At 45.0% G+C, this 17,132-nt stretch overlaps 1 protein-coding gene across 1 annotated transcript in view; it reads right to left on the bottom strand.

The window, feature by feature from the left end:
* Window positions 1–17,132, bottom strand: part of st6galnac3 (ST6 (alpha-N-acetyl-neuraminyl-2,3-beta-galactosyl-1,3)-N-acetylgalactosaminide alpha-2,6-sialyltransferase 3) — a 101,089-nt gene that overhangs the window by 3,947 nt on the left and 80,010 nt on the right. Inside the window, exon 4 of the mRNA XM_033650649.2 lies at window positions 1,656–1,763. Coding sequence (XP_033506540.1) covers window positions 1,656–1,763 — 108 coding nt within the window. The remainder of the gene's footprint in view (window positions 1–1,655; window positions 1,764–17,132) is intronic.

The following is a 17,132-nucleotide window of genomic DNA, read 5'->3' as shown; positions in this document are numbered from 1 at the left end:
ATGTATTAGATGTATTGTTTTGGCATGATTTTGTTTGTCAGACAATACTTAGAGCTAAGGCATTTTTTTATGACAGTTCATAAAAAATTCCAGTCCAGAGTTACAACTTTTATCATCTGCAATAATAAGTAAACTAAATTATTAAACTATTAAACTGAAAATCCCTCAGAACAGCATTCAGCAGTCTGAAGTGATTCTGCCCCAGGCTAAATTCTCCTCTTGGCAGGTCTCAGTCATTTAAAAAGAAGCAGGAGCTGCTGTTTTGTGGCTGGATTTATTCAATAAATACTCTTTTATTGGCGAGATATTATTCCTATTCTGAGCCAAAGTAAATCTAAAAAACCATCATAATGTACAGTCGGGGGAAGTTGAGCCGTTCTGACCTGAATTTCACAATGAGTCGCTGTGTTTACAGTTTGCATCTTCAAACCATTAAAAAGAAGGAGGAATCAATAACGACTGGAGTGAGCACGCAGCGGTAGAATAGATTCATTGAGCACTCTGCAGTTGGGTTCTAATAGCGAGTGACGGCTTTATGAGAAGATGACTTGTGTAACAATTTCATTGGGAGGATGAACACAGACAGAAGAGAAACAGCCATCACCAGAGGGTCCACAGTGAGAAAGCCACTGTGGCTGTCTGCCAGCTTACAGTAATACACAGTCCAATCACTGCCTCTCCTCTCTGTGTCACACAGTAGTGCGCAGCAGCGTTAACAAATAAATTCAATTTCACCCTCACTCTCTGCAGCACCTGCTGAGGTCAATTCTGTCTGGTGCCTTGAACGTCGTCACACAAAACATCACTTCTTCTTGTTGTACTGGAGCAGTCGGCTGCCAAGAGCACTTTGTGTGGCACTAAATTGTCCATTCAGAAACTCAGTGAAACACAATATCTTCCTGTCTCACGCAGGAGAGGAAGGAAACAAGTGAGAGACAGGCAGGCAGAGAGTGCCGCCCCTTAACTGCCTCACTGAATCATAAAATCCTCGGTGCTGGTTGAATTATCACTCCTCTCTGCCATGTGTCTGGGGCTGTTTATATTTCAACTCCTGCTGTGCACGGGGAACACGAAGAGGATAAAAGGCAGGATTTTCACTGCGTATTAGGTAAAAGTGTTTGATTCGGGGGATAGAGAGAGCTCAGGTTGAGCTGCAAGAGTGGAGGGGAAACATAGGGAGAGAGTAGGAGAGTCAATCAAGGCTGAGATGACTCGAGACCGAGCAGCCATGCCCGGAGCAACAGCATCTTGTTTGTCATCCCTCCTATGGCCTCGCAGCCAGACAGTAATCACTCACCCAAGAGTCGGAGAGAAGACGACAGGCCGATATACAAATAAAACTTTAAGCAGGGAAGGAATTGGGTGCTGCAGCCTAGCCACCCATAGCATTGGAGACTCTGCAGCCTGCTGGGTATTCTAGGCAGGGAAACATAATGGTATTCACGGCACAGAGAACCCAATATGGATTTCAGCATAGAAATTCAGCCATTAAATCCAAACTGAGGCATCAGAAATGTATTCCAACAGGGCAGTCCGCGATTATGGGAGGCTGCAATTGGCCAGCACCGCTGCGAATGTGAATCTAGTTTTGGAAGTTTTTATAGCAACGTGTACATTTTTCATCCAAGTATGGAGGGTGATAGTTGGTGTCTTACTTGCAGTAGGTGTCATTTATCATGCCGTAGATATGGATCTCTTTGCACATGTCCATGGCGAGGATGAGTGTGAACCAGCCAGTGCTGAGGTAGGAGCCAGACTGGATCCTGCAAAGACACAAAGAAAGCTTTTAGTGTAATATTCATTAGCATTAAAATAAAAAACATCTAGAGAATTTCCAGGATGCTGTTTCTCTGACCTTTGTACTCTTTGCTCTTGTGTGCTTGTAATGCAGCTGATCTGAGAATTAAAATGGTTCTAACAGATGTTCCTATTGTAGGCTGCTCTGGATAGGAGTCTCAACTGGGGAATGAAAATTGTAATTTAAAATTTAAATGCATCTGCAGCACGGCCCTCAGGTGTGTAAACATATGTTTGTCATACTGTACGTTTCACAAGTCATTATTTCTCTCATTTTAAGATCATTTATTATCTATATCTATATGTATCTATCTATCTATATCTATATATAGATATATAGAAATATCTATCTTTCTATCCATCTTTCTATATCTATATCTATATATAGATAGATGGATAGAAAGATAGATATTTACAGATTCAAAGGCTGAGAAGTAACACACTTTATTGGGTTGTTGAACAGCCGATCACAACAGCAGCAAACACATCGTCCCATGTGAATGATGCAGGAACCCCATGGGCCAATCAATAACAACATGCATAATCCTTTCATCAGCATCAGACTCGTGGTGTTATGACCTCAAAGTTAAAAATTGTGCGCTTTGATCATTTTCGAACACACAACACACTGTTGAGATGCATCTTGACTCGAGGATTTTGTCGAAACCAGACTAGAAAGTGGGTCATAAAGTATATACCCACATGGCAGGTGGCCCCGTGCTCCCAGCGGGCCCCCTGCCTTTCAGCAACACAGAATAATACAAGGAGCCTTAGACCTTGTGTGAATTAAACAGAGTGCACAGCTTGATACTGATAATAATGAAGGAAAAAAATGGCTGCATCACCGCAGTGTGACACAGTATCAGCATAGAGATTATGGAAGACCACAGGTGTCATATAAATGGTAATAAAGCATGCACTCAATTCCTAGTAAATACATTAAGGTATCGTAAATTTTCTTATATTAAAAAGGAGGAGGAAGAATGCAGAAATTAACATATATTTCATCAATAAGTAAAATTTAAAGGAATTTATAAAGAAAAGAATGTAAATCAATAAACACTAGGGGAATATGCATCTTAAAAAAAAATTCCCAAACTGAATTAACATTACAGAGTTAATCATGTAATTGGAATTATAATTTCTCTTTTCATTTGTTTTTCCATTCACCCACACCTTATTTTATTTTAACCATTTAATAATGGATTAATTTATTTATGTGTGCATTTTATTAATTCCTATTTTAATTTTCCCTTTAGATATCAGTTACTAAACTGCTCCAGCCCATTTATATGATTCTGTGGTCCTCTGTGAAAAAGGACCACACTGAAAATATCAAAGTGATGCCCAGAAACAGCAGACTAAACAATAAAATAACCAGCATAATAAGCTGGCAGACTTCCTACACTAACACGGATGTTTGGAACAGCAGACCCCGTTAGCCATGCTGCATCCTGTCAGAGTTACCAGCAGGAATGTTGCCCGTTATTGTTAAAGTACCTCGGGGAGCTCCAGCATCCCTGGCTGTTCCAGGATCAGCACCTTGGACAGCGCTCAACACAAACTCCAACTGTTTCCAAACACTTTTGGCTTGTGATCCCTTAAAAACTGGGGGAATGTCTACTTGTTTCTCCTCATCACTCAATGCAAGTGTCTACCAGCTGTGACAAGTTCTACCAAATAACAAATGAATCATTTTCAGCTGCAAAATTATTCAGTGCTTCACAGGAAAACAGTGCTGATGGTCGCACTAAATGAAAGGTCAGGGAATAACAAAAGCCATTACAATTCATCCTGAGAGGGACATGGAAGATTGTACAAACAAATGTGGTGCTAGAGGAAAAGGCAGGGGATCATCAAAGTCATTATGATTCATCATTTGGGAACCACGAATGTCTGTACAAAATTTAATGGAAATCCATCACATAGTCGTGGAGATATTTTAGTCTGGACTAAAAAAGGTGGACCCTGCCAACCAGCAGCCCGACCACCATCCAGCCTTTGTTGGCATGGCTACAGAACAAAGATTGAATAAAGGTCTTAAAAATAAGCATCATTTGGTGCAGAAGGAAAACTTTCCTCTGCTGTCCTATCCTGTTAATCATCTCATGACACCTCAAATGTGTTTTGCGACCCCTAAGTTTGGAATCCCTTTTCTAAAATAACCTACCTGTAAGAGAGAGCAGGCGGATGCTTAAAGCTGTAGCTGATCTACTTAGTCATGAACCTTTATCACAGTTTATTACAAAGGAGTAAATTTTAATTCACCAATCCTTATTGTGATCCAGAAGTCTTCAAGTCTCCTGCTGGCAAATGAAATCACACAGCAAAGGACTGGAACCATATCACTGATAAAAACCTACACAAAGCTTTCCAACAGCTCAAAATATAGCTCATTATAAAAATGTAATTTCTACTATTGTGTTGAAAACGCTGTAATTCAGAAATAATTATTTGTAACCTCCTTTCTCTCATATTATTGCACTTTGAAAGCAGCTGGCATTCGACTGATGGAGGTCTGAATAGTTATAGTACAGCCTGCTCCGTGTGAAGCACCTAGCACCTTGATGGAAAAGACACGTCATTTTCTTGCCTCTTGTCAAATGCCTATTGCTGCTAGTTTTTCAAATTATATATATCATAATGACATATGATTACAAGCAATTATGAACATAGACCTTATTGAAGCAGAAAAGGAGACAGTCGGGTGAATGATGAGATGGATGGGGATAAAGTAAAACCATAGATGTGCATTACAGAGCTGTGCCCAAAACCTAATAAAGATAGATAGTTTTACCTTTCAGTTTTGATTTGGTTAGATTTTTTTTTTATGGATCTACAAATCACATTGTTTCCATAACACAGAGTGATTTAAACATGGTCCCAAGATTGTTAAAACATAAAATTACCTAATAAAAATCTTTAAAACCCAATAAAATCATTATAGTACCCCCATGAGGGCATCAAAAATAGATAAGACACTCATATTGAGTTTTCACTTTAAACCTTCAGTGTTACAGTATCACTAACTCAAAGTGATGACACTTTTTAACAGTTTTAATGCCCCAAAATGTTTGCTTTATTATATTAAAACCATAGTCTAAATGTTGGATTTGTCACATGGGCATTCTTTGACTTGCAGTGACCTCCTTAAATATATTTCAGAGTTTCTGCAAAAGATTATGCAAACACATGCATCATTAAATGCAAGGGGGTCAAACTGTGATACAGGAGAGACATTTACAGTGTAGATTCCCCATTTTTACATTTCATGGTTCACGGTGCTGCTGGTGAACACTGTGCAACTGCAGGCTGCAGCGTTTTGTTCAAGGAGAGTTTGACATGTCACGAGGCTGCTGGGTGTTTAATCTGTTGTGGGGATCGAACCTATGAACTTTCTGATAATGGACAGTCTCTCCAGCCACATCACCACTGTGCTTACAATGGCTAGTTTTTGCTGCTTTCCTCACAATGTAAGTCTCCTATCTTTTGTACTCAGGAAAAAAAAAGTGGTGGTGTTTCTGCCCCGCACTCTTTTAAGATCAGTCAAACGATGTGGATGATACTCTTGACGTCTGTGTCCTTGGTGTTCTACTTGATGAAGTTTGAGTTTCTTGTAGGCGGTGCTCTTATCATTGTCAGTTCAGCTGTGTTTTTCTTATGCTCATTCCAAATTAACCTGCTGATTAACAAGTGAAATGTGTCATGCACCCTTGTGCAGCTGAGGATTTGTTCTTAAGACCAAGCTGACAGTGTGATTATTACAGGATCTGAAAAGGTTTCATGAGCTAGATCCTCTTTGAATCGCTGTTTGGCTACAGGGCTATAGACAGGATTTTAGAAGACAGGAGTCCAACTGGCCCCATCCATTGCTGATAAAGCTGACCAGATAATAAAAACATGTCAAATATATCTTACTAATTGGGATTTTTAGCCATGCTGGTACCATTGCTCTAGGAATAGAAATGTCTGTCTGTTGGCTGGTCACCAATTTAAATATCTCTAACTGTTGGATGGATTGCGATTAAATCCTGTACACATGTTTATGGTGCCCAAAGGCTGAATCCTACTTTTCCTTAATTTTTCCTCTAGCCTCACCATGAGGTTAACATTTGTGATTTAGAGTGAAATATCTTGACACTATTGGATGGACTGCTGTAGACTCTAAGGGGCCCTTATTAATAGTCCATAGCTCATGGTCTAAAGTGCACAGGGCAAGAGCATTTATAGTGTGTCCAACCAATTTGGCTACTTAAACGGTGCATAAGCTGGATGCAAAGTAAGGGTCAAGGGGCAAAGGGTCAAGGGGCAAAGGGGCAAAGGGGTCCCTTAATTAATCATAGGTGTGTTTTGGGCATAACACAAAGTCAACCAAGTAGAGTGTCATCTCCTGTTCCCTTTAGAAGCCAGGTGTGGCTTCTATTAAGCTCTGCTTTATTCGTGGAGGATTCAGCGAATTGGAGAAGCGAGCGGCTTTATGAGGGTAATAGTATCATGGGAAGTTAAGGCAGCAAAAACTTGAGCATAGCATTCAGGCAGGACACCATGTCAAGCTCAGCTCACATCCCAGCTACATCAGCTGATCTCAAGCAGTCCAATTAATTGAAGGAGCAGCTGATTGATGGAGGGGAGTCAGCTGATAGATCACATGATTCCTTTATATGCAACCAATTGTCGTCGTCGTCGTCCTCCGCTTATCCAGGTCCGGGTCGCGGGGGCAGCAGCCTCAGCGAAGAAGCCCAGACAGTCCTCTCCCCTGCCACTTCTGTCAGCTCTTCCGCGGGAACCCCGAGGCGTTCCCAGGCCAGCCGGGTGATGTAGTCCCTCCAGCGTGTTCTGGGGCGGCCCCGAGGTCTCCTCCCGGTTGGACATGCCCGAAACACCTCCCAAGGGAGGCGTCCGGAAAGCATCCTTACCAGATGCCCGAACCACCTCAACTGGCACCTCTCGATGTGGAGGAGCAGCGGCTCTACTCCGAGTCCCTCCCGGATGTCTGAGCTCCTCACCCTATCCCTAAGGCTGAGCCCAGCCACCCTGCGGAGGAAACTCATTTCGGCCGCTTGTACTTGCGATCTCATTCTTTCGGTCACTACCCAGAGCTCGTGACCATAGGTGAGGGTTGGAACGTAGATTGACCGGTAAATTGAGAGCTTCGCTTTCTGGCGTTCCCTCTTCACCACAACGGACCGGTTAAGCGCCTGCATCACTGCTGACGCCGCCCCAATCCGCCTGTCAATCTCCTGCTCCATCCTACCCTCACTCGTGAACAAGATCCCGAGATACTTAAACTCCTCCACCTGAGGAAGGACCTCCCCCCTGACCTGGAGTGGGCAATCCACCCTTTTCCGGCTGAGGACCATGGCCTCAGACTTGGAGGTGCTGATTCTCATCCCAGCCGCTTCACACTCGGCTGCGAACCGCCCCAGCGAGAGCTGGAGGTCACTGTTCGATGGAGCTAGGAGGACCATGTCATCCGCAAAAAGCAGGGACGAGATCCTCCCGTCACCGAACCTGACACCCTCCACCACTCGGCTGCGCCTAGAAATTCTGTCCATAAAAGTTATGAACAGAACCGGTGACAAAGGGCAGCCCTGGCGGAGTCCAACCCTCACCGGGAACAGGTCCGACTTACTGCCAGCCACGTGAACCAGACTCATGCTCCTTCGGTACAGGGACTGGATGGCCCTTAGCAAGGGGCCACCAACCCCATACTCCCGGAGCACCCCCCACAGGATGCCCCTGGGGACACGGTCGTAAGCCTTCTCCAAATCCACAAAACACATGTGGACTGGTTGGGCAAACTCCCATGCCCCCTCCAGCACCCTGGCGAGGGTAAAGAGCTGGTCCACGGTTCCACGTCCGGGACGAAAACCACATTGCTCCTCCTCAATCTGAGGTTCAACTATCGACCGGACCCTCTTCTCCAGCATCCTGGAGTAGACCTTACCGGGTAGGCTGAGGAGTGTGATCCCCCTGTAGTTGGAACACACCCTCTGGTTCCCTTTCTTGAAAATGGGGACCACCACCCCGGTCTGCCACTCCAGAGGCACTGCCCCCGATGTCCACGCAATGTTGCAGAGGCGTGTCAGCCAGGACAGCCCTACAACATCCAGAGCCTTGAGATATCCAGGACGAATCTCATCCACCCCCGGGGCTCCGCCGCCTTGGAGTTGTTTCACTACCTCAGCAACTTCTGCCCCAGAAATTGGACGACCCGCCCCCGAGACCCCCGTCTCTGCTTCCTCACTGGAATACGTGTTGGTGGGATTGAGGAGCTCCTCAAAGTATTCCTTCCACCGCCCAACAATATCCCCAGTTGACGTCAGCAGCTCCCCGCCCCCACTGTAAACAGTGTGAGCAAGTTGCCGCCTCCCCCCCCTGAGGCGCCGGACGGTTTGCCAGAACCTCTTTGGAGCCGATCAATAATCTTCCTCCATGGCCTCACCGAACTCCTCCCACGCCCGAGTTTTTGCCTCAACGACTGCCGCCGCTGCGCTCCGCTTGGCCCGCCGGTACCCATCAGCTGCTTCCGGAGACCCACAGACCAACCATGCCCTGTAGGCCTCCTTCTTCAGCCTGACGGCTCCGCCGCGATTACCGCCGCGACTGGCCCCAGCGGCCTTGTGGCCACAGCTCGCAACTGCCGCCTCGACAATGGCAGAGCGGAACAAGGCCCATTCGGACTCAATGTCCCCCTCTGCCCTCGGGACGCGGTCAAAGCTCTCCCGGAGGTGGGAGTTGAAGATCATCTGGACAGGTTCTTCCGCCAGGCATTCCCAGCAGACCCTCACTGTTCGTTTGGGCCTGCCAGGTCTGCGCGGCGTCTTCCCCCACCATCTGATCCAACTCACCACCAGGTGGTGATCAGTTGACAGCTCTGCTCCTCTCTTCACCCGAGTGTCCAGAACATATGGCCGCAGGTCAAATGATACGACTACAAAGTCGATCATTGACCTGCGACCTAGGCTGTCCTGGTGCCACGTGCACCGATGGACATCCTTATGTTTGAACATGGTGTTAGTTATGGCCAAACTGCGACCCGCACAGAAGTCCAATAACTGAACACCACTCGGGTTCAGATCAGGCAGGCCGTTCCTCCCAATCACGCCCCTCCAGGTCCCGCTGTCATTGCCCACGTGAGCGTTGAAGTCCCCCAGCAGAACAATGGAGTCCCCGGTCGGGGCACTGTCCAGCACCCGTCCCAGGGACTCCAAAAAGGGTGGGTACTCTGAACTGTTGTTCGGTGCATAAGCACAGACAACAGTCAGGACCCGTTCCCCGACCCGAAGGCGCAGGGAAGCAACCCTTTCGTCTACCGGGGTAAACCCCAATGTACAGGCAGAGAGTCTGGGGGCTATCAGAAAGCCCACCCCGGCCCTCCGCCTCTCACCCGGAGCAACTCCAGCGAAGGAGAGAGTCCAACCCCTCTCAAGGACTAGGGTTCCAGAGCCGGAACTATGTGTCGAGGTGAGGCCGACTATATCTAGCCGGTAGCGCTCAACCTCTTCCACAAGCTCCGGCTCCTTCCCCGCCAGAGAGGTGACATTCCATGTCCCAAGAGCCAACTTCTTTAACCGAGGATCGGACCGCCAAGGCCCCCGCCTTGGTCTGCTGCCCAATCCACATTGCACCGAACCCTTCTGGATCCCTCTGCGGGTGGTGGGCCTGCAGGGGGACGAGCCCATGTAGTCGGTTCGGGCTGGGCCCGGCCGGACCCCATGGGCGAAGGCCCGACCACCAGGCGCTCGCCCACGGGCCCCAACCCCAGGCCTGGCTCCAGGGCGGAGCCCCGGTAACCCTCCGGGCCGGGTACACGTGTCCTTGTTTGTATCCATCATGAAGGGTCTTTTGAACCGTTCTTCGTCTGACCCTTCGCCCAGAACCAATCTGCCATGGGAAACCGTACCAGGGGCAAAATGCCCCCGACAGCATAGCTCCCAGGGTCATTAGGGCACTCAAACTCCTCCACCACGATAAGGTGACGGTTCTCGGAGCAACCAATTGGCTAATCTCATTCAGGACACCCTATTTAAACTGCGCTGGCCTGCCTACTGTTGCTCCTTCCTCTGCTGCTTTGCAACCCGCCTCCACCCCAGCTCCTCCTTTTCATGCTGTGTATGACTTATCAATGTAATTTTTGAATGTCATAGATGCTGCTCTGTTCTGTTCCCGGGGGGTCTTTGCTGGTCTTTAGCAGGGAGGTTTGCTCTCTATGCCTCAGGCTTTCCTTGTTTGCGCATGGAAGGGCAGAGAGGTGTGCTTTCTCTGCCTTAAGGCTTTCTACACAGGTGCGTGGAAGGGTGAAGAGGTGTGCTCTCTCCGCCTTAGGCTTTTTATGTGGGTACTTTCTGCTTTCTGCGTAGGCCTAGGAAAAGCAGAGAGGGCCCAGAACAGAGCCATACGTCCAAATATAATACTTCAAATGGAAATTAAGTTTTTTTTGACAAAAGTGGTCCTGACTGAACTGTAGTTATACACTTGACAGAGGAAACAGAACAACTTTTTGCTTCTGAAATAATTAATGAAGATATGCTGCTCCTTGTGTCTATATGCGCACAGCTTCTCTCTTAAAGGGGAACAGGAAAAATAGCGAGAGGATACTTCTTCATTCTGACTTCAGACCAGGTTTTTGTTGGTCAATAGCACAATCTCTTGCTGTTGCCTCAAACTAGGAATGTGCCAACAACGCGCCTGACCGAACCTGACTGACATGCCGATGGACACACAGACAGGCACAAGTACATACTTACACAACATGGGCACTGGTTGTCGAAATGTCAGTTGCATGGCAGTGTGCGCCACTTTGCACTGTCACAAACTGGCTCAGTGAATGTGATGGAGTGACAATGGAGTGAGTAGGTCAGCTAAGTCAGGAATGAATGCCATGCATGGATGCGTGTCAGGTGTGCTGTGGAGGTGGTGAAGGTGCAAAAACAAAAAGCAATGAAGCAGGGTGGATGTCTTGTGGGAAGGGACAGAGCAAGTAAAAACATGAGGCAGCTTTTATAGCCTGGAAGGCACTGGTGAGCTTAATCAAGGCAAAGACCAACGGCCAACTACCTGATGAGTTTGGCTGGAACAACCTCCAAGACACTGAGAGGGGCATCACAACACCTGGTGTAAGAGGGCCCAAAGCCTTATTCTGTATTATACTGCTCCTTGGCTTGAAAATAACCATTTAAAGGCCTTAAAGGGTCCTTATAAACCCACAATATTTAACTGCGAACTATAAAATGTAACACGCAGGTCCAAAACTAAAACTAAGACAAAAAGAACACGATCTCAGTATTTTTAGAAGTAGGTAAAACCCTGATTGGCTATAGAGAGTTTAAAAAAAGGATATGAGAGCAGACTTCAAATACTGAAATACACCACTATCCTTTGCAATCACACCAAAGTCAAATTGAGGGAACATAACTGGCAGAAAAAAGAATAAATTAATTTAGAAATCAATCAGCAAACTAAATTAAGCTCAAGACTTTCAAACTTCCTTACTGTAAAACGTGCCTCTAAGATCCCAAGTGCACAATGTAGTTGAGCTTTTAGTTTGAGAGGCCAAACAAAACTCTCTGTCACACACACTGACACCGGGGCTGTGGGGAGGTGAAATTACTAAAAAAAAATGCAATTTGTTGTAATAAGGGAGTGGAGGAGCACAGAAGGGAAATGGCACATTATCAGTGATACACAGCTCGGCAGCTCTCAGCCGTCAGAGCTGTCAACACATCACTATTACCCTGCATTATTCATTAGCCATTTGCCACTCTAGCAGTAAGACACACAAAAATACAAGCACACATATATTCGCACACATACACCACATCCCCAGTCGAGTGCTGAATGTCCTGGAGCAAAAAAAAGCTTGCTGGAATAAATAAAGGGGTGGGATCTGCTGACCTGATAAGTAACATTTTAAAGCAGATGGAAGGTGGAAGTGGAGACGCAGGGAGAACGACTGATAGAATTCAAGGTCTTCAACAGACAATGTGTTTACCTATGACAATCATAATGGCTCAACTTTTCACAAAGGATGTTGTTATTGTGTGGCCAATTTAAAAGAGAGATAAGCCACGGTGTGAAGCTGCTATGGCAGGCGACAAATAACATCCAGAGCCGGAGGACAGAGAGAATGCAATTTGCTTGTTTTGTTAAAGCAAAAAAAAACAAACAAACAAAAAAAACCCCACAGCCTTTTACTCAAAGACAGCAAACAAAAGGTGTCATGAGGTCTGGCTCGACGCTGCCTGGCTTTTTACTGAGTCTCCTTTAGTCCCCACTGCCACGGCTTTCTTGAAAAATAGAACATAATAAATTGTGTTTGGGTGTGAACAGAAACGAACAAAAATGAGAAAAACACGTAAAAAAAAAAAAGCTATGTTAAATCCTTCTTTCTCTCTCTCTTTCTCTTCAACACAAGTCAAGTGAGGCAGGAGTGATTGGTACTGACATGCCAGGATGCTGCAGCGCTACCGGCACTGGGAAATGAAGGGTGTTTGAGAAATGAAGTCAGACACTCTGAGCAGGGTCTAAGTAAATAATCCCCGAGGTCTGACTGAGCCGGAGCTTTTTGTGCTTTACCTGCCGAGCGCCAGAGGCTAAGGAGCTGCACGGGATCAGCGAGAGGCTCCTCCACCTCCGACTCCGTTCAATAACTCGCACTTGACATTCACAGCAGGAAAGCTGTCCAGGTGTGTGAGAAAATCCGAAGTGACGACCGGTTTAGTCGAATCGTGCTTTATATGTGCCTCTGCAACTGCACAAATATGATATGACACCTGTCCAAAACAATTAGGTAAATATAATTCAGCTCTATTCTGAAAAGTTGATCCTTACCCAGGAATAATTTTGACTGTAAAAACTGATTATTGATGACACGCCAGACAAAGGTTGATATAATATGAGACAAATATTCACATATGTTAGGCACCTGTTGAGTTGTTTAGGAGAAACTGGGCTTGTAATAGACAGCTCAGCATGGACATCATCTACACAGTTAAAAACTAAACTAGAAACTTTTTGCAGGCCATAAATCATGACTATGGATTTATAGAAATGGTTTCACATTTTGGGAAATACCCTCCCTTGCTTTCTTGCCAAGAGTCAGATGAGGAGATTGATATAACTCTCACGTCTGTTCTCTAAATTATGAAGCTACAGTCAGCAGCAGGTTAACTAATGCCTAGCTTACACTACAGACTTTAGCCCTGTTTTTCCACTTGCAGACAGTTTTGGAGGTCCCTGACAAAAGCCCCAGATCAGAGGTAAACTGGCATTGGGTCAGCACTCACAAATCGCTGCTAGTGTGCTTAATTATCTGGACCTGTTAGGGACGCCATTTTTTTTGCCTTGGATGGTGAAGGCACAACCTGCCCTAATCTTTCTCTGACTGGCTAGTACTACATCCTTGGTTGGGTTGGTTAGGTTTATGGACAAGAAACATGCCACATCTTTAACCCCCTGGAAAACACAAGGGGTGGTGCTGGTGCTACTCTTGTGCCTACTTTTTTCCAGCTTTCAAGGGCACAGAGAAAGGTTATACCTGATGTTGCTAAGCGACCATAACAAGCACCTTATCACAGCCTACTTACCCGAAGTCCAGAGTCCGGATCTGATCATCTTTCAGGCTGTGTCAACTTCAATAATCAACTTCTTCTTCATATTTACCACAAACTGACATTTACTGAAGAAAGGGAAGACATCTACAGGCTGTGATTGGTTGTTCCTTGTCACATGATGTAGTGTGCATTGCTGCATTCCCAAAGTTGAACTAAGTTTATCTTAGGGCGCAGCTGTCGCACCCTGAAAAACAGGCGCTTGGGAACACCTGTATGCGTCAACAGCATCACTCTCACTTTTGGGTGCAACTTCCACATACAGTATCTACAATGAGAACAATGGATTTGAGGGCACAAAAAAATGCAGCATGCATACTGGCCCTACGTACTGGCCCTGAGGAGTGCCATTGGTTAGGGTTAGGGTAAAATATCAGGGTAAGCCAATCAGAGGCAGAGTAGGGCAGAGTAGGACAGGTCATGCCTTGCTATGCTAGGGGGGAAAAAGCTCGTACTGTGGACTTTGTCAGTGAGCTACAGCCAATGAGAGCAAAAGACATAGGTTGAGGAAAGTCAGAAGCGCTTTCCAAGATGTGTGTCTGAGAGGGAAAGAGAGAATGAGGGAGAAGGTGGAAGGTGGACTATTGCAGTGTTTCTGTAAGTTACTAGCCTGATAACTCATTTTTGACTTTGATAATTACAATTAAGCACCCTTCGACTGTGGGTTTTAGTTAGACCCGCGTATCACATGACATACTAATCAGGGATTCATCCTGGTGAAAGATCTTTTGGTGTATGACCCCTTGTCGCTAGTCAGTCATGTAGTGTGACAACAACAATGTCAAAACTCCTGATTACAAGACAGCAAGTAGTGTGGTGTGAGCAATACAGCAATTTGATGACTTTGAAAGTTGTATTATGAAATTAGCTTTAGCTTAGCACAAAGACTGGAAACGGGGAAACAACTAGTCTGACTCTGTTCCACATTAACAAAATCTAAAGTTAAGGTGGATTTTGTTTCTTTTTTTCAATCTTCATGCTAAATCTCTTCATTTTTTTTAGTGTGAACACTATTTATTTATTAAGCCTTTTTTTTAAAACCAGGAAGTCTCTTACTTACAATATAGACCTAAACAAATGCTTCACAACATTGCAATGTATCCTCATTCAACAACTTGCGTGATATCCTAATAATTAGCACTCCACAAATGTACGTACTTATCATACCTTTACATGGGGTTAGGTTCAGGAGGAGAAAGTTGGTATTGACATACTTAAAATAACACTAGCCTCCTTGGATAAGGTTCTGTGTTGTCTGACTCATCCCCCACCCCGACCTGCCTCCTTACATGGATTTTATACTACTTCATTCTTCACTCCCATTAGCTCACTGATCAAGTGAACGCAGCTTTCATGACTATGTGGGTTATAAACTAATTGTGGTGCAGTACTTTCAGTAGATATACTAATGAACAGTGCATGATCTTTGTCATTAAAATTAAGACCTTGACCTAGTTTACCTGTTCTTTGGAGCAGTTTGATGATTTTTAGTCCTTTAATGTCTGATTTTTGTAGGACTGTTTTTGACTGTTTTTGTCGTCTTTTCTGCCAGGTCAGTTTGTGCTTTGATGTGGAAAGACCCAGGCCCTCACTCACATCCATCCTTTATCAAGTTACTTCAGACACAATCTGCAGAGAGCATTTCATCAGACCAAACCAGGCCTTCTTCCTCCTCCTCCTCAACCATCTCTCTCTCTCTCTCTTAATATCTTTTTCTCTGCTCTATTCTGCTTCAAAGAAATTGCCACTCAAGCAGAGCTTCAATTGTATATTGTCTGGGTTTCACAAGTACCATCTAGCCATAGCAGGTAAACACAATGCTATTTTAAAGAAGGGTTTCTTCAACAGATGTTCTCTTTTAAAATTGATCCAATCTCCAGAGACATGAGCAGCAGAACTGCCTCTCCTTCTATATTCTGATATGTGATTCTTTTTCTCCCAGCATGATGTAGCCTGATGCAAATGACTGTTCGTTATTAATTGATTAGTTCATACGGTAACAGGCCTCGAGACAAGTTGTTGCGTTTGCCCATAAGCGAGTTCTGTGTAGAGGAACAACATACTGCGTCTTCCTGCATCTCTGAAGCAGCTGAGGAGCCTCTGGGACGACACAGTGACAAAATCGAGAGCAGAGCCGTGGGGTGAAAACAGGGCTTTTTTGTAACATTTTTCTTTTTACACAGACCACAGAGCACAGCAATTTATTTTAATGATGAGAATGAGCAATGCAGCCGTGCAGGCTTGCTGAGGCATTTCTTAATTCTGCCGGGAGGCAATAAGAAGCATCAGGGGTGACCTCCACAACCTGCATTATGAAAAAGACAATTTGCTTTCTTCAAGTCTTGTTTTGTTTACTTTTGTACCAGTACGCAATGCTAATAATAACCAGGAAGAGGATGTTAAACCTCAAAGAAAAGACGCCTGTTGATGCAGAGAAGCTCCATCTTTTGTTTGGATGATGACGGGTCAGAACGAAGCTCGTTGCCAGTCCCTTTTTTTTTCTTTCCCTTTCATGACTCTCTGCCATTAAACTATGAACTCATCTCTTGTTTTAACTTACTTTACTGCCATGAAATGTTAATGTTAACCACATGTTTATTTTTATACAGTAAATGTATACGCTATCCAGCAACTCCGGCAGTAGCTCAGCCCATAGGGACTTGGGTTGGGAACCGGAGGGTCGCCTGTTCAAGTCCCCGTCCGGACCAAAGTATGGAGCATGCCGAGGTGCCCTTGAGCAAGGCACCAACCCCCCCACCGCTCAGAGCGCTTGTCATGGGCAACCCCACTCTGACATCTCTCCACTGAGTGCATGTGTGTGTGTTTGGACCTGCTTGTAATTGACAACAGAGTGATACAGAATTTCCCCTCGGGGATTAATAAAGTATATAAAATTAAAAAAATAAAATAAAATTATCCACTTTGGTCAAAAATAAAATATCTTGACAACTATCTGATGGATTGCCGCTTAATGTGGTACAGATATTCATGATGTCCTGAGGATGAATTGAAACAACACTGGTGATCCTTTCACTTTTAATTTGGTATCATCAGGTGAAAACATTCATTTGTCAAATACTTTGGTTTATGACTAAATACCTACTGACACAAGTACAGTATACCAACAACTGTGTATAGCGTGAATTAGCAAATGTTAGCATACTAACTCTTATAATACAAAACTGCTGCCATTTTGGCCTAAAAATAACCCCCAGGTGGGTTGGGAGCCAGCTAATGACGCCACTTATTCGTAGATTACTGTTGCTAACACCGTCGTGTGGAAAGACAGTGTTGCAATGGAAACACAATAGCCATCCTGAAGTCTCCCACAGGGAGCTCTGGTGAGTAAGCGGCTTCATTTTCAGTGGCAAAACTCCATTAGCAATTAGCTAATTAAGCATTGTTAACTATGTTAGCACCAGTAGCCGTGCTCATGCTGCCAACAGTGCTAACAGAGCTGACAGCGATAACATACTTAACAATGCTAAAGGGGGCTTGTGGCCCAAATTTGAGTTGCTTACTCACTGATGGAACCTGGGGGAATACCAAAGAGGGGGCACAGGGTCGGGGCAGTGCTGCTAGCAATAATCACTGAATAAGTGATGCCACTAGCTAATTATCTCTCACCAGACCCAGCTGGTGCACAGTGCAGTAAACTGAAGAGTAGCAAAATTGACCAAAATATTAACACGTGCAACCAGTAAAAAATATTCTCTGTGATTA

Source organism: Epinephelus lanceolatus, chromosome 12 (assembly GCF_041903045.1).
Source record: "Epinephelus lanceolatus isolate andai-2023 chromosome 12, ASM4190304v1, whole genome shotgun sequence".
In the NCBI taxonomy this organism is placed as follows: Eukaryota; Metazoa; Chordata; class Actinopteri; order Perciformes; family Serranidae; genus Epinephelus; species Epinephelus lanceolatus.
The sequence above is the reverse complement of the archived record's forward strand: the minus strand, read 5'-3'. Positions and strand labels throughout refer to the sequence as shown.